This window comes from Bacillus rossius, chromosome 3, assembly GCF_032445375.1.
Source record: "Bacillus rossius redtenbacheri isolate Brsri chromosome 3, Brsri_v3, whole genome shotgun sequence".
Lineage (NCBI taxonomy): Eukaryota > Metazoa > Arthropoda > Insecta > Phasmatodea > Bacillidae > Bacillus > Bacillus rossius.
Window position 1 is genome coordinate 68,893,344 of NC_086332.1, and position 21,730 is coordinate 68,915,073.

Genomic DNA, 21,730 nt, shown 5'->3' on the forward strand with positions numbered 1-21,730 from the left:
TGGCCGCCATCTTGAAAATCCGTATTTTTTATGCTAAGTAATCGAAAAACTTTTTAAAACTATTAAAATAAATTCATAGTAATTTAAATAAAAAACATTCCGCCATGTTGGTTTATAAAATTCCATGTTATACAGTACGGCAACATATTTAATTCGTCGGGCAGGTATCTTTATTAGTGTTGTTTTTCGTAGAGTGAATAATTAATAAAAATCAGGAAAAGTAATAGGAAAAATAATTAAAAAAAAATATTTTAAGCTTTAGTTATCCTTATCACTGGCCGAGAATCAAACCAAACACGGGAATCTATCGCGTCAATAATTATTTTGATGAGTGATTTTTTTATGAATTTTTTTTTAAATTTATTGGTCAATAAACACAAATTTTGAAGATGGTGGTCCTATCGGCATATAAGGGGCTGGTATATGATAAACTTAAGCCTCTTTTAGGATTTTGAACATGATATATTAAATAAGTATTTTTATATCTAATTTTTTTTTGCATTGATCAAGTAGCGAACCAAAGATGGATATTGATCGAATCAATAATTATAATAATTGCAGAATTTTTTGATGAATTTTGGAATCAACCCGAATTTATAGCTAAATAATTAAGAATATCCAATATGGCGCCAAATGTCAAGATGGCGGGCACTAGAGCAATAATAAATTATTACTGCGCTCTAGTGGGTAAAAATTAATCCTATATGGGGGTAGCGCACTCTAGCAGATGAAAATAAGATGGAGACCTCCAGCAAAAGAAAAAAAGTTGGTTGACATGATGACATAATAGCTGGCTATATATACCGTGGCATTGGTGGTGGGAGGTCAGTCTGTTGGTTGCTCCCGTGGAGGAAAGATCTGACGTAATGTTTAATCGAATGACTTCACCGAGTTCGAACCGAGGACTCCATGATTTAAGTGCGGTTTTCAAATAATAATTTATTAAAATTTTATTTATTGATATTTGTAAATTTAAAATTTTTTCCTGAATTTATAGCTAAATAATTACAGATTTTCAAGATTGCGACCGTAACGTCATAATCTAAGATGATGGAGTGTTTTCATTTAAATATTATTAATTAATTTTTTATAAACTTATATTTTTTAATTTCTAGCACAATAAATACGGATTTTCAATATGTTGGCCGTAACGAAAATTCCAACGGTGACGCCATAATTCAAGATAGCGTTATGGCATCCTAATTGTCAAGGTGCTGCTTAGAGTGGTTTGTCTATGGGGTAATTTGAGCCGTATTTAAAAAATTTTAAAGGCGTTGACATTTTTGGGAACTAAAACGGTAAATTTTCCTTCAAAACAAGAATTTTTCCCTTGAGTAATTTTGAGTCATTTATAAAATTGTTTGAGTTCAAGATGGCCACTGTGACGTCACAATCAAAGATGGCTTTCGGCTCATGCGGCACCAAGCCTTGAAGCCTGGGCCCAGAGGAACTATTAAATACTACTACTTGCATCCCACATAAAAAAGAAGAATATTTACCACTATGAAAAACGTGGTTCCATCTGTTGTTGAAATGCATAACTACTTGTGACAATATTTTTGTATGAAATAAAATAACACTTGTTGCTGAATGGAGCTATTGGAGCTATTGACTTGGAACACTTTAAGCTGTTGGAGCAAATGGAGCTTTTGGGCAGTTGGAGCCAAAGACTTTTGGAGCTAAAGACTGATGAAGGCATTGAGCTATAGGGACAATAAGAGCTATTGAAGCATTGGAGCATTTGGGGATTTGGAGCACTTGGAGCACATGCAGCATTTAAAACTTTAGAGTACTTGGAGGTATCGGAGCACTTGGAGGACTTGGAACTTTCGGAGCTGTTGGAGCAATTGGAGCCTACCATATATTGGCAAAACCGTATTCCTGTGACAAAATCGTATCACACCACGTCAGATTTTGTCCAAATGTTCTTCCTTTTTGTCAAATATGTGTCCTGTGTTTGTATTGCATTTTATTTTGTGTGTCCTATGTGAACTGTGTGCTCATTGTGTTCATTGTGTGTGTACTGTGTGTCCATTGCGTGTAATGTGTTTACTGTTTGCACTAGGTGTGTGCTGTGTGTGTATGTGCTGTGTATACTGTGTGTGTACTGTGTGCGTACAGTGTGTCCAGTCTGTACTGTGTGTGCATTGTGTGTACTATGTGTACTGTGGATACTGTGTGTACTGTTTGTCCAGTGTGTGTACTCTCTGTGTGCTGTGCATGTACTGTTTTTTTTTTTTTTTTATAGAGGCGGGAAAATCTTTCAAATACACCGCCTTGAGGGATGATACATGATGGTCGGTAGTGTGGGATTTCCACCCACTAAAAACCCTCCTCTTCACGTAGGGGAGACTGGGCTGGAACCGCGTTAGCATTACTTCAACCCAGTCCGTGTTGCGTCAAACCCCATTTCACTGGTCTCTTTCTCAGATAAATTTCCTCGAGGATGCACCGCACGTAGGCAGAGATTTCATTCCAGTTTTATTCTCTTTGTATCATAAGGTTCACTAGGCTCGCAGGATTGAAAGTCTTGCCTATTGTTGCTTCGGTGTTAGCTCTGTGGTTTTTCCATCGTCCGTACTCGAAAAACGTGTGCTTAGCGTCATCGGTTTTGTCCGGGCAGTACTTGCACATCGGAGTGCGGTGAAGGCCTAATTTGTGTAGGTATGCGTTGAATGAGCCATGGCATGTCAACAGTTGAGTCAGGAAGAAATCCATGATTTCGGTCGATCCAGGTTTTGATGTTCGGAATCAAGCGAGCTGTTCATCTGCCCTTGTCGCTGGTCTTCCATCTGTCTTCCCATTCTTCCAGTGTTTTCGCCTTCACTTATTCTCTGACTTCCTTTGCGATGTCACCGGTAGCTTTGATGCCATAGAGTTTCGCCCCCTCTAATTTTAGTAGGTCAATAGGCTGCTTTAACTAGTACGGCAGCTTCGGAGACCGTGCAATAGGCGCAGGTCACCCTGAGAGCTCCACGCCGTTGTACTGCTGCTATCTTCCGCCGATGTCTTCTGCTTGAGAATATCTGCCCATACTTCCGCTACATAGAGTAGGATTGAGTGGACTACTTCGAGAAGAACTCTTCTCTTTTTGGTTACTAGAGGCTGGTAGATGAAAAACTTAAGCCGCTTTTAGGATTTTGAACATAAATTATTAAATAAGTATTTAAAATCTAAAATATTATTTTTCCATGGATCAAGTATCAAACAAGGACGTATATTGATTGAATAAATCATTATATGAATGAATGATTTTTTTTTGATGAATTTTGGAATTTTTCTCAAATTTTGAATGAAATAATTATGAATTTCAAAGATGGCGTCCAATATGAGGGACATCCTGGCAATAAATTATTATTGCGCTTTAGCGAGAAAAAATTAAACTAACATGTTAATAGCGGACTCCATTAGACGAAAACAAAATGGCGGAAGTGACGTTACACTAGCTGGCGATATATATACCTTGGCATTACTAGTGCGAGGTCAGTCAGTCGGTGTTTTCCATGAAGAAAGGATCCGTCTTTTTTTTTTGTATTTACCCTCACTGGGTTCGAATCGAGGACCTCATTATATTAGTGCATTTTAAAATTATAAATTAATAATTGTTTTTTTTAATTTTAAAAACTTTTTTTGGAATTTTTTGGATAAAAATTACGGATTTTCAATATGGCGGCCGTGACGTCATAATCCAAGATGGCGGAATGTTAATTATTTATATTTACGTTGATGAATTTTTTGTAAATTTAAATTTTTTCTTTATTTCCTAGCATAAAAAAAATTCAAGATGGCGGCCGAAATGAAAAGTGCAACGATGACGACATAATTCAAAATGGCTAGCAGTCCGAAGGGCGACGATTGCTTCTGTCCGCTGCCAGAGGAACATGCGCCACTGGTACCAACCCAGACGCGCACATAAAACAATACGGGCCGGAAGATACAAACTCGCAACCCCAACATGGGTAAAAAATTTCTGTCCCAACCAACTCTTCTTCCCCTTGTCTTCTTAATGCTTGCAATATTTAACCCCGCATGAATGAACCCAGGGTTTTTCCTGTGCCCATTCATATTTTATCTGGGCCCAACTTAACTATTTAGCTATGGCATCAATGCATACTACCAGGGGCGGATTCATGACTGACTTCTGGGTGTGGAACCGGTAGTCTGGTCCTGGTATAATACAAGTTTATTACTTCAGAAGTCATATTACCAGGTGCATATTTTAGCCTACTGATTTGGGGGGGGGGGGGGGGGGGGGGTACGTGCTTCCATGCCCACCTCTATATCATTCACTTCATACTACGTTTTCTGCAAGGCTGTAACCCAGCATGATTAGGCCTGGAACGCACCTAGAGTCTTTACTAACCCAGACCCCCTCCCATAATAAAACACTTAGTTTTTAGTTACGTTAGTATATGAAATACGAGTAATAGCGTGTAACTCAGTACACGTAAAAGAAAAGAAAATTGGGCCACGCGGTCCCCCCCCCCCCATGTAAATTTCGCCGGACCCTTTTACGAATCATACAGATTTGCGCCCCTGAAGCACCCCATTACTAAATTTAAGTACATTTTTGTTAAAAGTTCATATATTCATTTTCGTAATGACAATATCCTAAAATTGTCGTATTGACTATATCCTAAAATAAGCGATAGATTATCTATTACAAATCACATTGTTATTACTGACAGAAAATTTCCGACAAAAATGATATCAAGCACCCCATGTTCTTGGTTATACAGAGTTGAGCTGTATTATTTGGATGTTAGACAAAAAGCTTAAATTAAATTTTTTTTTTAAATTTTAGTTCATTCAAACAGAAAAGAGTTTTTGTTTTAATTTTTTAAACCATAAGTTTATTTAAATTATTTAAAAACATTTAACCAATTATATGATAACAAAAGACTAAATATAATTTATTAAAACAGATTGTAGTCTTTTTTAAAACACAATATTTGATTGAAGTACACATTTTGCTTTGCTTCTGATATAAAAATTATAAAAGGGTGTTAAGTTTATCATTTGTATGATAATCAAATTTAGGACATTAAAGTCTATATTTCGTTGAGTAAAATTCTTGTTTATGTTAAAAGGCAATATAGTAATATTTACAGCAGGCACTTGTACAAAAAACTACAACATATTATCCTACTGTCATCAGTACTTTTGTTTCCATAAAATAAACACAATATATCATAAGTAATAAATAGAAAAATGTATATAATTTTGTATAACAAATTACGACCCACATGTTAATTCACTTAAATCATGCACCTATATGAATTCCCAAATGTACAATAGTTATACATGATAAACACATTTATAAAAGATTTTTTTCACCAAAAATTGGCAGAAGCCTTTTTAATGCCTTAACATAATTAACAGGAAAAAGTGAAATAGACATGTCAAAAGCATCTGTACCAATCTTGAAAAAATCTTCAGCAGTAAAACCACTGTCTGAGTCTAATGATAATAAGGGAAGAAAAGTAACTGTATAAAATAAACCCATCAACATCTTGCTCTCGAATTCCTGGACCAGTTGTGACAGAGAGATGATGTGCAGATCTGTAGCACCCAGTGACTCTAGTGTGGACACTAATTCAGCGTGGTACTCCTGCAGGAGTACATCAATGTGGTTGGTCTTTACTTCCTCGCTGGCGCTGCTGAATAGGAACTGGATCAGGTCGAGCACTGGAGAGTTGTAACTGCAGCACTGGATGTCCACGAGCATGACGGCTTCCACCTCCCCAGATTCTGAATAGCGGAACATTGTGTTGTGAACACCAAAGTCTCCGTGGTCTAGAACATTAAAGGCGGCATCGTCTCTCGTCCAGAGAGTAAGTAAATTTTCTTGCATTTTCTCACAGCATTTCCGTAGGCGGTTTGACCAGCTGGGTCCGAAATCATCCCAAGACTCCACCAATTTGTATAGAGCTAACCATACACGAGATGCTATCTCTGTCATTGGTTTCTTAAGAGCTTCTTCTGTGAAACTATATTTGTCAAAAACTGCGAGCAAGTCCTTATCTCTTCTGTTTATCACCACAGACGCTGCATGAAATCGAGCGATCATCTTGAATGCAAGTTGACAATGTTTTAAGTCCAAACCGTACTTCCGTTTTTGTGCTTTGAAACCTTTCGGGGCTAAATCTTCTATAGCAATCAGGAAGTTAGGACTCTTCCGAGTGTAATACACTCGTGCAAAAAACTCTGTGTGGTCTCCAGCTAAAGCACTTTTCAGAAGATTTGACATCCTCGGTAGAATCTCATCAAACATTTGTATTTCCCTAGGGAACATGGATGAATTCCTGACTGCCTCTGACATGACAGCAATATTTGGAAGTACCTTGACGATAAGGGAAATTGTTTGTTGCGACTTGTCTTCACCCCTAGAGAAGTTAACAGTAACTCTACTAAGACAACTCCCACCATGAAGTTCTTTATTCAGTTCATCTACTAAAAGAGAAGGCAAGACGGTTAGTGTGTTGTCCTTTTCAACTTCCCTCATAATCTCCTGCATCAATTCCACTGTTATCTCATCCGAGGACTCCATATTTTGACTACAGTTTCCTGAAACAGGAACAAAACATATTTATAACTAAAGTAATCTATAGCATTTTTGTAAGTAACAGTGGGAAATTAAAAAAAAAATTAATGAAACGCTTTTGCAATTTATTTTTCTTGTTGCAATGAGATTCCATAACTTTTTTATCCTGATACATTTGATAAGATCAAAAATAATTATCTTTGCTTAGTTGTTAGGATATTACACTGAAACTGAGTGAATGAGAACACATAATCATTGCTATGCTCTTTCTTTTTTTTGTATTTGTTCTGGGAAGAAAAACTACTGCTTTGTAAAGTTAAGAATCTTGTTCATGCATTTTTTACACCAAACTTTGTTAACAAATATATTATTTATATCAATTATAGATTTCACGAGTATGTAAATTATTTCCTGTTTTTGTCGGCGGCCAGGTGAAATATCTGAAAAGAGTTTATTACTTGTACCTATATATTAATTTTCCGTTGATACTAGTTAAGCTTTCCACAACCACTGGAATAAAGAATAATGGCATACTTAAAGCTAATGTACAATTAAATAATTTTATCAATAAAGGAGGTATGGAATATAACGCTGTAGGAAACGATAGATAAATATAGGAAGACATAAGATCACAGTATGAAGTACCATAAAATTCAAAACAGTGACACTGCCATAGGTCTTCCATAAAATATCAAATGGCCATCTCACGAGAATTTACCTGGATTTCTTGGGGCATACTTCTATATCCTGCTTATTTATCACAAGTTCTTTATGTTATAAGATGCAGATTTCCTTTTTCTTTTCTTGGGACCAAACTTCGTGCATTAGATACTACATGAGATGAGCAAGCCCTAATGTAAGCCTGTGTCCGGGACATCATTCCTGCTGATCTTATTCTGGCGTTAAAATCAGTGACTTCAAACCAGCGAAAGTATAATAGAAATTTATTAACCTGAGAATATTTTCTTTAATTAAGTAATGTAAGTGAGATGTATACCTATACCTACACTTCACATATACTTATACATGCATAAATATTTATATCTTATTAAATACAAGTATTTTTATTTATTAAAATAGAGGATACGACTTTAAAAAGGGGCCCCGAGAAACATTTGAGAAAATAATGAGTGATTGAGTAAATACAGTACAGTGAGACAGCAACCTACCTAGAGGGTGTGTGGAAGAAGTCTACCAATAGCCATAAATAACTTGTCATACTGCACTTGATTGACTCAATCACTCAATATTTTCACAATCTTACATGGAACCCCTTATAAAAGACTCGCCCTCAATTTCTAAGTACTTCATAAATTGATTACGTCTCACAATAGTCACAGCTACTTTCTAAGCACTGGTTTGGAGAGGCACATCTGTGTGGGGCACGGCGAGTTTGTTGGCCTAGATTCCGTCTCACGCTCAGATAGCAGAACAGAGTAAATGGCGCCCATGTTTGCCAGATTAATATCAGTCAGCGTGTTAACCTTAATTCTTGATTATTTGAATATTTGGATAACACATTATTTTATGTATGATTCTTATTTTATAAATAATTTATATATAAATATTTTTATGTTTTCAGTTTACTATTTGTTGTCTTTTCTAAAACCATAAAATATTGTCTTTTGACATCATTATTACAGTTGTGTACATTCTGAACAAAATATATTAATTCTAGATACCAATTATTATTTTACAGGAGAAAATATTTATAGTAATCGATCAATATTCATAACAGAATATTTCATAATCAAACAGAGCAAAAATATTTTGATATTAAATTATATAAAAGCAATTATGGCAAAATCAGTTGAATCCAAGGTGGCATTACGCTTTCTTTAAAGTAAGATTAGAATATTATTAGAAGATGCTGTTAGTGAAATACAAGAAAAAATGTATTTAGAAATTTCTTTTTCCAAATTTTACCTTTGAAAATTTTTTTTTTCTTTTTTACATTCCAATAATTTCCCATTACAGCTGTGTCTAAAACTTTTGTGCTCTTTGGATGTATCTGAAACAACGTATACAGAAACAAGGACATCGTGACTTAGAAAGCGAGAGTAATTGCCTATTAAAATGCACACTGCAATCTAAGGATGAGACACGTTATAGGCGAGAGCTGAAGCACGCGCCGCTGGTCGGAATGGCGTCGTCGAAGCTGGGCGACGGTCGTGACTGAACACTGAAGGCAAATCAGCGTTTCTTGTTTGCAGCGAATCACTGGAGGTTGACAGTGCGCCGGACCAAGGTTGAAAGGGCAAATAAGAGTTAGACTGACAACGACACTCACTCCCGGTTCTCCCTTTTTTGTTCTTTATATTTCAAGTCTCAAGGTTAAGACGCGAATTAATCAACAAGTGTGACAACTTTACCTTTTAAGTAGTGATGGGCCAGATCCCAATTTTCTCGAATCCGAATCTCGATTTCTAATCCCAAATAGTCCTCGAATACACCCCTCACATCCAAATCTAAGTCTCAAGTGTCATAAAACTAATAATGTACAACAGATAAAAATGTTAACTATGGTGTTAAAATATTTAACCTTTTAAATATTTGTTTTACAAAATAATTTTCCAGAATGAAAACATTTCAGTTTTATTATATCATTACATAATAAATTACAATATTTTGGGGAATGGTAAAAATATAGGTTTGTTGAAAATAATAACCAAGTAAACTTAAAAGGTTATCAGTGTTAATTTTCTTAATGAACTTTATTTCCTATAATATTTTTCTTCGAATATTTTTCCTCGAATATCAAATCCTTCTAATAATACGAACTTGTGGCGTTTGTAAATGGATTTGTTTGGTTCATTCTAACTATAAGTAACTTTTTTCTAGTGCGTTTATCTCTTAAATTTACAGTGTAATAGTCCTTGTCGTTCAAAGCTTTAAAGGACGTTATATAGGGCTTGTCGCAAGACAGCAAACACGTTTGTTCAGCTTAAACACGTCCCACTGTCAACTGTCTCTCTCTCTGTCTGTCCCCTCTTTTACTTTCTATGCAATGCCTCTCAGACCACAGTTCAGTAGTTCTGCTAAAGTTTCCCAGTTCATTATATATATATTTTTTAAATTCATACATTTAATTCCATTGTAAACATTTAAATTATTATTTAATTATAAGTTTTAACGCTCTCTATGTATTAACAAAAGAACTAGCTTGCTTTAGTAACGCTATATTGTCGAGTTTAAACACTACTTGAGTATATATCGGGGTATTTAAGTTTCCTCCACTTTGCTATGTTAGTTTGCCTATGCTCGCGGTCAGTATCTGACCTTCGTTTGGGTTTCAGACAGGCAACATATTTTAACGTTATTAGACTGCTTTTGTAGATTCTCTCTGGTTAACTTAAGCTTTTGTTATCTTGTAATTCATTATCTACGTAAACTCTTCAATCTTGGTATCTCTAAACAAAACAAGTTGTTGTATTCTGGACATCCGGGTTTGTATCCTGCTTCGTGTTTTTTAATGCACCATCTTAAATGCTAAAGTTATTACATAATCACATTTGCCTATAGGGGGCATAGGTTTAGATGTTGTTGTTGTTGAGATCAGGTTCAAACGAGTTTGAAACACGCAAGTCTCCCATAATTTGCTGAAGCGTATAATTTTTAGTCTAAGCAATCTGTGTTTAAGCAACGTTGTAACTTATTATCTGGTTGTCCTGCAAGATTATGTATAAGAAGGCTGTATAGTCATTTTAATATCTTAGGAGATTTATTGTTACACCTGTTGAACTTTGTAATGGAATTATATATTAAATTGAACATTGTCTGTTAATTGAATGCTGACAGGAGGTAACACGGCTTAGAGCCTCCTACAAGGCTGTCAATCGTGTTCGTTTAGGTAATTAAGGGCGGTGTGTTTGGGACTTGGGGATCCGACCCGGCTTGGTGGTCTCTCCCCCTTCCCCTTCCCACCGTGGTTTCAAGTAGACATTTTGTTTTTACTCTGCAAAAAAAAAACACTAGGTTAAAAAAATATTTTTAACTTATTTGACCCATTACTGTATGTCATGAGCATAGACAAAGCCCGTTTGTGACAGCCGTGACGTCCCTATGCTTGCTAAGGCTATGCAATTCACTATTTATATCAAATAATGATCAAAAATCGATATTTACGAAATATTTATTTGCAGTGGACTTGCATTTGGACACTAGTCAACAACTACAAGTGAAATCATTCACGGGGTAATGTATTTTTATCGTTTTTGATACCTGACATGTGTAGTACTTTACTTTGCGCTGTGTTACTTTCCGAAGACTTGACGGATTCGGTCATCATATCTCCTTCCTCTCTTCTCCCCCAAAACTCTATCACCACCTCCGCCACTCCACCGTATTACCTTATTTTCCCACGATTCCTTCCCCTACCGCCGCCAGAGATCCGCACCGCAACATCAGAGATTTATTCCTAATATTAATAATTTTCGCAGGCTTTCACGGTCATTGTCTGAAGTACCTTGGTTTCTGGGTTGTAGCAGTGTCCTTGGCGATAAATTCACCGAAATATCGGTCGACATTGCAGTCGCCATCATCGGGGAGCAGTTACCTACTGAGGTACCTACCTATCTCAGTAGGTAACTTCTCCCTGATGATGGCGACTTCAATGTCGACCGATATGTCGGTGAATTTATCGCCGAGGACACGGCTACAACCCAGAAGCCAAACTACTTTATTCCTAATATTGCTTGTAAAATCACAATACCACAAGGCAGAAAACCACATTTTAAGCCAATACAAAGAAAGAAAACAATCTTAAAAATTGCACATGTCTTTAAAGATATGTTTCTGGGGTACAAGTTGAAACTACAATAATAATGTAGATTTTTCATGGCCAGTAGAACATTAGTAAATATGATGCAAAGCATGAAAGGTTAAAATTAAGGGTGTGCATATAAAAGTTTGTGTAATGTTTTGGCATAAAAAGCCGAGGGCAAAACTGCTGCAAGGTTCGAACCCATCTGCTTTCGTTCGCTTAAAGATTTGTTCATTTTGAACGAATCGTTCACGAACGACACATCTCTAGAGAGCAATCGGACTCAGACTGTCAATGAGTGTCGTGTCCAATTCTGCAAACAACACGGTATCCCTGCTCTACTGGGACCACTGTGAAAAATAACATGAAACTGGAGGAAATAATAAACGCGATGTAGGCTTCGCTCTAAAACTGATCACTTCGCAGACCATGCAAACTACACACCATAATATAATAATACAGAACACGACGCAAACAGTGTATATAAACATACACACTATTATCTTCTAGAACGCACTTTAAATAAGAAATAAAATAGACGTATTTCACGATTATTTACAAACAAATGCCATTAAAATTGCCGCAGTGAACGAAACACATTCCCAACGCCAGGACCATTTCACAGTCACGGTTATTTTTCTACGTATAGAAAGGACAGAAATGCAAACATGGACAGAGGGTGTGCTGTTGCTCTGTTCGTAAACCAGACTATTAATCATGTAACTCCCCATCTCCCGGATTATCCATATTTAGAAAAAGTAGGCAGTTAATTGCATCTGGGCTGGCAGCGAACTAAAATAGTCTCTATATAATGACCCGCCAGGGCGCACTTTATCGCAAGACGACCTTAATCTACTGTATAATAATACTGGAAACTGTTTTCTTGCAATAGGTGACATCAATTCCAAGCTTCCGAACTGGCATTCGCCGACACGAACTACGAATGGGATGATATTGCATAGACTGGAGGCCAATAGAAATTCCAAGTCTCTGCTCCATATCAGCCGACCTTTAACCCACATCAATTAAACAAGAAACCGGACGTTTTATACATGGTAATTAATAAACATCTTAATACTGGGTTCAACATCCGGGTAGATAAAGACCTCTCGCCTGACCATTACTCCGTCCACATGGAATTGCATGGAGTAAATACAGAAGCCAATGCACAGCGCAAAATTAAAGATTACACAAAATCCAGTTGGCCTGAATTTCAAAATTATGATAACAGCCACCTACACAATATTAATGATACCTCTCTTATGGACAAAGGGAAAGTACATGAACTTTTCTCTCACGTTTGCAATAATCAAGCAGGAATGACCGCGCACATCTTAGAAAAGGAATTTAAACAGATGCTGGATATTTTTCCGCGCTATGTGAGACTTAATCTCACAGAAAAATCGGCTGAGTAGAAGATTTCAACGACACAGGAAAAGACACATTAAAACCAACCTCCAAGAGCTCCGGAATGATATCTTTAAAGAATAGACACTGTGACGCAGCAGAGTGTGGGATGCAACCATTTCTAAATTAAACACTCGCGACAATACTCCTCTGCAACACAGTTCAAGTCTCGCTAATATGTAAGGGCCGTAAGGTTAGGAAAAACTTGGTTATGGTACCAAGACGCTGGAGAAGCATATAACTGTTAAAAAAATTACTTGGTTATGAGAAAACAAGGCACTCCGAAGGCAATAGCAGAGATTTATTCCTAACATTGCTTGTAAAATCAAAAGACCACAAGGCGACAAACAACATTTTAAGCTAATACAAAGACAGAAACAATCTTAAAAATTACACATGCCTTTAAAGAAAATTTACTGGTGGGCAAGTTAAAACTGCAATAACAATTTAGCACACTAAGCTATTTCATGGCCAGTGCGACATGAATAATTATGATGCAAGCGTGAAAGTTTACAATTAAGAGTGTGCATACAAAAGAAGAATTATACAGTGTAGCCAACCACTGAAGGCGAAGCATTACAAAAGGGACGGAGATTTTAAAGTTTTATTAAGAATTTAGCGTCAACCACAAAAACTAAGTACATAGTTGATGAACCTGACAAGGAATAACATTCCCTACGAGATTTTCATAGTTTCTTGAATGCCTCCAGGAAGAAATCCGTTGAATATCATGGCAATCCAAATCTCAAGTTCATCAGATCAAGATTTTGACAGTAGCGACCGAAAGCTAAATTTGGAAGAAAAACTTCAATTAAATTTACGTAGTTACGGTGGGATGATTACACACCAACAGCAAATACTACAAAATTATTTTACCGTGACTCACCCGAAGCCTCGCTGGGACACTCGCAGATGTATGAAAACCTGGTTGAAGACGTCCAAATAACCTAACTAAAACTAAGTGTATTTATTTGGGAGGGGTTTAGGTGCGTCCCAAGACGAAGCCTTTACGCCTAATCATGCTGGGTTTCAGTTATGCACAAAGGGTAGCATGCATCGTAGGATTTGATGCCATGACTAAATTCCCTATCTTAGATCTAGACTACAACTTGTTAATTTAGGCCCAGATAAAACCTGCATTGACACAGGAAAAACTCTGGGATCATCCATGCGGTGTTAAATGTCTCAAGCATTAAGCAGGCAGATTCAATACAGGGAAGGGTAGGGGAGGGGAGGAAATGAGAGTAAGGAGATACTATGGCCTACAATCCATGAGTTCTTCCGAAAGTTGCGCAGCGCAGGTTCATTTTTTTTTAGTATTGCTAAGTGGCATCAGTCACAGGACTGTACCTATTTTCGTAGTTACAGCTATCAACGCGGTAACATAGAATGCGTTGCTTTTTGTAGCATGCAATCATATGGCAATTTCTATCTTTGAGCTTATAACGACCAAGTCGCTATGCTTGTGGAGCAGCAACAGCATAAATCCAAAGATTCTTGTTTTTTTTTGCTTTGGCGGACTTTAGAGAACAGTCACCCGCTTCTTCTAGCCTTGGAGCTGTTGGACTTAACCATCCATGCTTTTGATCGACCACATATTTTTAGGCCATCTCTGCAAACAGGGGAAGTGGCTAGACCAGTGTAACACTATACGTTTGGACCAGAGCATTTGCCAGTTTCTATTCGGTAATTATGTCTAAATCAATTGCTTGTATGTTCAAGATTAATAAATTTAATATTATCAAGTTCTTGAAAAACCTGCATTTTGTACTCTAAGAAAAGCGGTCGAACGAATATTCAGCCAAATAAAAAAAGTGGCGGAAGTTTTAGCAAAGCGTAACATCAGCTTAAGCATGGGCTAAACTCTTATTATTATTATTTATTTTTTCACGTCTCGTCAACAGTTGGGTAGTTAGATGCAATGGCACGTGAATACTCAGATCATAGATATTTGGAATAAAGACTGCCACTGCTATTTCGTGCGCCCCGCGGTTAAAGTTTCAGTGACCACATATTCACTGTAACAAATGTGTATAAATTTACACATTCGGGGAGTGTAGGTACTATTACATTTTTGTCTTGTAATTTGTAAACACACACACAGTTTTGGGCACATTTACACATTTCTTGTGCAAAATTTCCAATGTTGCCGAGTAATTTTACACCAAATGTTTTATTATAATCTAAAATGTTAACATTGTTATACAAATACACATTTCCGTGTAAATTAACGATTCTTTTGATAGTTTTACATTCACAATGTCCTTGTAAAGAACACCAACGTAAAGTAAAATAACACATTGTGATAATAATTCACCATCATGGTTTGCATAATTTAATACAAACAGTACGTATTTATTCACTATCAAAAATTGTAAATTTACTAAATTATATTCAGGCGTGCTTATTCCTTTCTTAAAATTCTCACTTTAGTGTGTAATTTTACACTTATGTAGTATATTCTTCAAATTTCACATTCGTAATAAAACTGAGTTTCTATGTAGATCAATGATTCTTCGGGTGGTTTTACACCCAAAATGTGGTAGTAAAGTTACGCTAACATGAAGTAAAAAACATATTCGTATTTTGATACTAATACACCAAACTGGAATATGTAATTTTAAACAAAAAGTATGCTAACAACAAGTGTTAACTAATTCACTTGTATCCCCGTGTGCCTACTTCTGTGAAAAAAGTTTTTTTTTCACCTTTTCGAGTAGGTCTATTTTTAAAAGTTATGAAAACACATTTTGTATAATTTTGTATGCAGTTTAGCAAAGACTGTAAAATATAATACAAATCATAACTTAAAAAGCTTCGATTTTGTATTTTTGCACAAAGGTAGGCGTGAAGTTAAAATTTTGTTGGTATGTATAAAATTAATAAAAAGTAATTATAGGTACACACCTTTGGTAAAAATCTCAGTTTCAATGTAGTGGTTCCTTTGCATGTTTGAGTGTGTAAAATTACTAATTAGGCAGTGCTAAATTTATCCGTTATTGGAATAATATGTCAATGAACCTAGCGAACAACAACAACTGTAATAGCTTAAACTGCAATAGATGACACTATCACCCCTGGCTGCTCATTTAGAAATTAAAATATTGCGAGTGGAACGAAAGTGTTAAACTAAAACAGTGGACGACCCCCTTGTAATAACAATGACTTAATAGAGACCTATCGATGATTTAAAAAAAAAAATTCATAGTTTATATAGCTAGATTATTTAATTATGTAATTTCCATCTACTACGTATGAAGCAATGGCTAAGGTCGTTGCTTTTGGAGAACGAGATTAGCTTCTGCGATCATGGTTGGAGCCCGTGACAACGCAGTCGGGATTATACGAAGGTAAACGACAAGAAACCACACTAGCGACAAGTACTAGCGAGCTACGGAGCCTTCCATAATATTATACGAAATGCAAAACTGATTTACAATTTTATTATATGAATGATAGAAACAAATCTACACCAGCAGAATATTACACAGATAAAGAGTTTTTTTTTTTTAAACTGTGTTACACATAATGTACTACATAATCGCAATCGACAATGTTTGAGTAAATTTGCATTTAATTACTAAAATTACTCATCCAAAGTGTGTAAAATATGCATACAGTGTATATGCGGTTTTTGATGCTAAATGCTTAAATAATTCCAGTGATGTATAACATTACACCTACTTTTTCAAACAAAATTATGTCATTATACATATAAATGTTTGGGTTGGAATACACTCACACATGTTGGGTAAAAATACACCTACATCGGTGGAGATACAGTTGCCCCCTACATCTGTGTAAATTTACACTATTTTACAGTGTTATTTTAATTTACAGAGCCATGGGACGGACATCTAGGAGAGACTGCCTTGTTATATACTATAAGGCATATTTACTATCTGATATATTGTAATTAGGCGTCGTATAAGAAAAAAAAATGTTAATAGATCTTGTATACAACACACCTACACACACACACACACACACATATATATATTAATGCTTCCAAGCCCAGCATCTGTTATATATATATATATATATATATATATATATATATATTAAGCATTAAGAAATTGGAACGCTGAAAACTTTAAACAACAGAATACAAATTTGATACATACGTCTTCGTGTGCAGACGGCAATATAAACACACCCTCATTCCTTAGAATTTTTAGTACGTGTCGTTTTACTGTCACGTGTAGTTTACCACGTGGTTCATTTTTGTGTGTTGGGTTCGTTTTCAATGGTCGCGAGTACAAGTGAAAACCAAATTAAAATTATTAATGAAGGTCAAGGTGTTTATATAAAAGTAGTCGGCGAACTACATTTATGCCAATATTAAAGAAAAACTTTTTATTTACTTTGTCAATAATTTATGCCTATTTACCTGAATTTTTTTCTGGCTGAAAATAGTACCTTCCTGATATTTACGTCCTTCTAAAAAACTTGAACTTACGAATGATAGGTAAAAACAGTTTTACCATGAAAATATATTTGATAAAAATACTTTGTTTTTGGGAGATCTGAACCAAAAAGGAGATTTTACGTGCTTCTTAATTATAACTTAGGGTAAAAGGAATATAACAAATAAAGAAACGCATTCTCTGATTTAAGGTACCAATTTTTTGTACGCTTTCAAAACCAATGAAAATTGGTTTTAACCTATTTTAAATTTCATTTCGTTAATTAAGTAATCAATACCCATTTAAAAAATAAATTTTAAAATTATTATATTTTCACATTATACTCAAACACCTCGACAAAATACAATTTCCCAACTTCGAAATTATGCTGTGATATAATATCACTTTTTGGCAACACATTCATTTGTGAACAGAATTTATTAAATATGAAGAATATGCAGTAAAAGCTACTAAGGAATTAGCTGACAGACATCCATGTGAAAAATTTACTTACAAATTCTGACATTACTGCTGATATAGTTATAATTACTTACTAAAAATTAATTGTGATTTTAAAATAAATAATAAAATACTTATTCATAATAAGAAAATATGTCTTCCTAAGCAATAATTGTAATATCAGTTGTAAAATTTGACATATTTTTTTTCCTTTTAAGTCATATTATTAGAATATATAACTTTTATTTAGTGTAATAGGTTCATTTAATGAACATAGAAAATTTGGTGCGATGATCTAAAGAAAACATCAATGAAAATACATGTTTCATTTAAATTTGAACTATTTGATTTATGTTACTTTTCTAATATTGAAAAAAAAAAAAAATAATTGCTCTCGTGAAAAAATAGTCGTAACGATAATATTGGTATTATTTTTATGACACCATCCGGGTCGTAACACTAAATCTGCTCGAGAAAAAAAAGTCTTTGATTCTAAAAAAACCACGACTGAAGGACAATAGCTCACGTAATAAACAAACGTCCCAGTAATTTCCAGATATGATTCCAGGAAAGCATGCAAATCCCGTAATCAGGATTGCCGGACCAGGATTCCGAAACCATGTCATCTGGAATGCGAGGAAGAGATTCTACGAAAACATCAACAACACTCACACACACATGCGCGGTAGTTCCCTAAGGCCTGGGTCACACTATGAGTTTCTGTCTCCGCGGCTCAAACTTCTGCATCGTTTCGCGGCTGAATGTTCATTCAACCTGTTTTTTTTTTGTAGAGTGCACAATGCATGTCTGTCAAGAATGCATTAATGGTAAGTTAATAAAAAAAGATGTACACAAATTGATCTGGAAGAAATCACCGAGTGTAAACTGGAAACCGCTCGGGTTCAGCCACATAGTGTGAAATCGGCCTGGGCCCCTGCCGCGACAGTTCAGTTCAGTTCAAGAGGTTTATTCAACACATAGATACATAAAAGCCCATATTGGGCAAAAACAAACTAACAAACACATGCCTCAACTAAAAAGCACAGGAGTACCAACCTGCGAACGGAGAGAGAACAAGCGTCTGACAGCCTTCTCGTCTGATTGCCTGCCGCGTCGTGTGTGTCTCATCTCGTCAAGGTGATCCGGCGAGATGCCTTGGGAGGGGAAGGGGCGAAGTAATGGGAGGGGGAAGGAAAGATTTCCTGATGACGCAGACAACACGCGATTGAAATGACCTCGCGGAGACCACGTGACTACGTGATTGCCTGATTGCCTGACTGCCTAGCGGCAAGCATGTAATTCTGGCGCTCACTTAACGTACACATTTGGACACATTTTCGTGATATTGGACAAAAAATGAACACACATTCAACAAACCGAAACACATACTTGGACAAAAACGTAACGCAATATACACATATTTCGACACACATTCAAAAAGAACACACAATAAAAAAAACGAAACATTTGTACCCTTATAATACAAAAACATATACATGTTTTGACTCACATATGAAAACAAAATACATTATTTGATCACTTACAAAAAGGATTCACATTCGTCTTCTAAGATACACATTTGGAAACACATTGGACAGAAATTCAACCAATTGGACACACATCTGGACACACATTTAACGAAAATCGCGCCCGTTTGGAAGCACATTCGTCACCAATAATAAGTTTTTATTTTCAGTGGGTCTTAAAAATTTTTTAAAAAAATAGTTTATTTTTTATTTTTATCTTAAAAATATAAAAAATTATAAAAATCGTTCAACCAAAATAAAATATTTTTATTCTATGAATCAAAGTTCTCTCATGTCTTTAAGTATATAGGGTATCTCTTTCGTGCGAGAATAGACTCTAGAACATAGAGAAGCAATCAAATGTTTCAGGCTGTCACACACAAAATTTAATCCTTCTCTTTTGCTGCTTCCATCTTCTTTAAACTTTTACTTTCGATTTTCTATAAATCTCTATAATTTTCTGTTCTAGCACCAGCCTAAAAGTCACTATTATCATCGTCCTAGCTATCAGCATCTAGATTTACTGTAATAATTTGAAATGTTTGACGTCAAATGTTCTTCGTCGTCTACAAGCATCCTTTCTAACTGTCCATTATTTTTCCAACGTTCGAGTATCGACTTGAAATCGGCTAGATGAGATTCTCACTTTTCATGGTAGTGATACTTCCATTGTCTTCAGTCTCCCTTAAACCTGAAAAGTCCTTCAAAACAAGCTCTTTGTCAAGATCAAGAGAGCAATGAAGATAATCACATTTACGACAAGAAAATTATTTTCGTTATGCAGCAAACTATTCTTTGGCATAGCAGATTTATCGTTCACCTCTTTCTTGGGTGTATAGCTTCACAAGTCCTGCCCTTTTTTCAAATATTTAATTTAGCGTAAACAACCTGCCACACCGATCACAACTTAAAATTTTGCCGTAGTGGGCCTTTAACACAATCATTGTTCTCATGACGTCTAGTCTAGCATTCTTTCTCAAGGAAAATTCCTTGCCGCAGTACCTATATCTGTGGCCTTTTATAATGCTCCAGGCATCTACATTGATTCCATATTAGCTTCTGTGACTGGTCAGATGAAAAATTAATGCTACAAATAGTTCTGCTTTTTACAACAGATATCGCACATTAAAATACCTCTGGGAATGTTCCAGCTATAAAAGTAATATCTGAATAAAAAAAATCCATGGAGAACTGTCTCAATTAAGCACACTGAGATATACCAACAGAAATCTTGCAAACTTATTAGTTCAGTCGTATGGGAGGTTTACTTGGAAAGTTTTTCGGTAGTTTTGAATATTGGTTTGCTAATAGATTTGAACGTGCTCTTTTCGAATTTTCACTTTGCCACCTAGTATTTTTGACCCGCTCTCCTCGCCGTTTTGGATACATGTCACCCAAACCAGCTTTTCGACAATATCTCCTTTCCAACTCATTTTACGATGAAAATAGTTAGGTAATAAATTTAACTAGAGGAAATAATGCTATAATTTATGTACTTACGTAGTGTGATATTAATGGTTTCAGCATACGATTGCCGCAAAGTTACTCCAATACGCGTATTGGCTAAAAAAACTCATCTCAACACTACCATAAGGTAAAGTATGTTGCGTTTTTTTGTGGCATCCCCAGTTGGCCTAATCCAAATAATGCACTCATTAAAATTTTCAGTGCAATCTCCTTCGCTTCGTTATTCTTGATGAACCAGCTTTCGCGGGTTCATCGTCTTCAGAACCGAGCGAAACGTCACCTATATAAATTTCTTCTACGTTAGCCACGATGGAGTTATCAGCTTCGGTAAAATCACCTTCTTTTTAGAATTCTCTTAGATTTTGTCTCTGTTTATTTATCTTCGTTGCTATCTTGTAGTTGAACTTGCAAATTATTACAAGCACCATTGCAATTCGTGCAAATAATGGATCACTTTAACCCAGCCTTTGTGCAACCACAGGCTCCCGACATACTTGTCTGCATTTTCACGAAACGTGTTTCAACAAGTTTTCCGGAGCTGGGTGTTAAAGTGTTGTGACAAGAATTAGCCCATATCTGTTTTAATTTTTCCCGTTCCCATCGCTGTGCATTTTGTTCAACCCCACACCACTGCTGGACCTGGTGACAGATTCGGAACGAATGTTGTGCTACTGCTTCTGTCGGTGCCGGCGATGCAATATTAAATTAATTTTTATATCCTGATTTTGTTGGTTTGAGAATGTACATGTTTGAACGCGTAGGCCGAGCCGTCAAAACAATAAGATCTAAGTTTTCGAAATTGCACTGGCATGTGGATTAAGCCTACTGGGGATACCAAGATAAATAAAAGGCGCCACTTACTCTAACTCAAAGTGGTGTAGAAATGAGGTTATTTCGCCAATATGCGTGTTGTAGTAGACCTTGCGGCAATCGTACGCTGAAACCATTCATTTTACAAAACCCAAAAATGATAAGTATTAAATTATAGAAAATTCCCTTTATTTAAATTTATTACGTAACTATTTTTTATCGTAAAATGAGTTGGAATGGAGATGTTGTCAAAAAGCTTGTTTGGGCGTAATTTTTCGAAAATGGCGAGGAGAGCGGCATAGATACGAGGTGGCGAAGTGAACATTTGAAAATTCAAAATTCGAAATCT

The 21,730-nt window shown here is 35.8% G+C and overlaps 1 protein-coding gene across 5 annotated transcripts in view; it reads right to left on the minus strand.

Moving 5' to 3' along the window:
* The window catches only part of LOC134530858 (uncharacterized), an 81,545-nt gene extending 62,824 nt beyond the window's left edge, over positions 1-18,721 (minus strand). For 2 of the 5 annotated variants that reach the window (XR_010074881.1, XR_010074880.1), the window contains exon 1: positions 18,635-18,721. Coding sequence is in view for 3 of the 5 variants with exons in the window: in XM_063366116.1 (XP_063222186.1) it covers positions 5,318-6,567; positions 8,471-8,585 (1,365 nt within the window). In the remaining 2 variants the exon portion in view is untranslated. Of the gene's footprint in view, positions 1-4,523; positions 6,568-8,470; positions 10,781-18,634 lie in introns of those variants that run through there. The other 3 variants (XM_063366117.1, XM_063366116.1, XM_063366123.1) reach the window with 3 other exon arrangements.
* Positions 18,722-21,730: the final 3,009 nt, after the last annotated feature.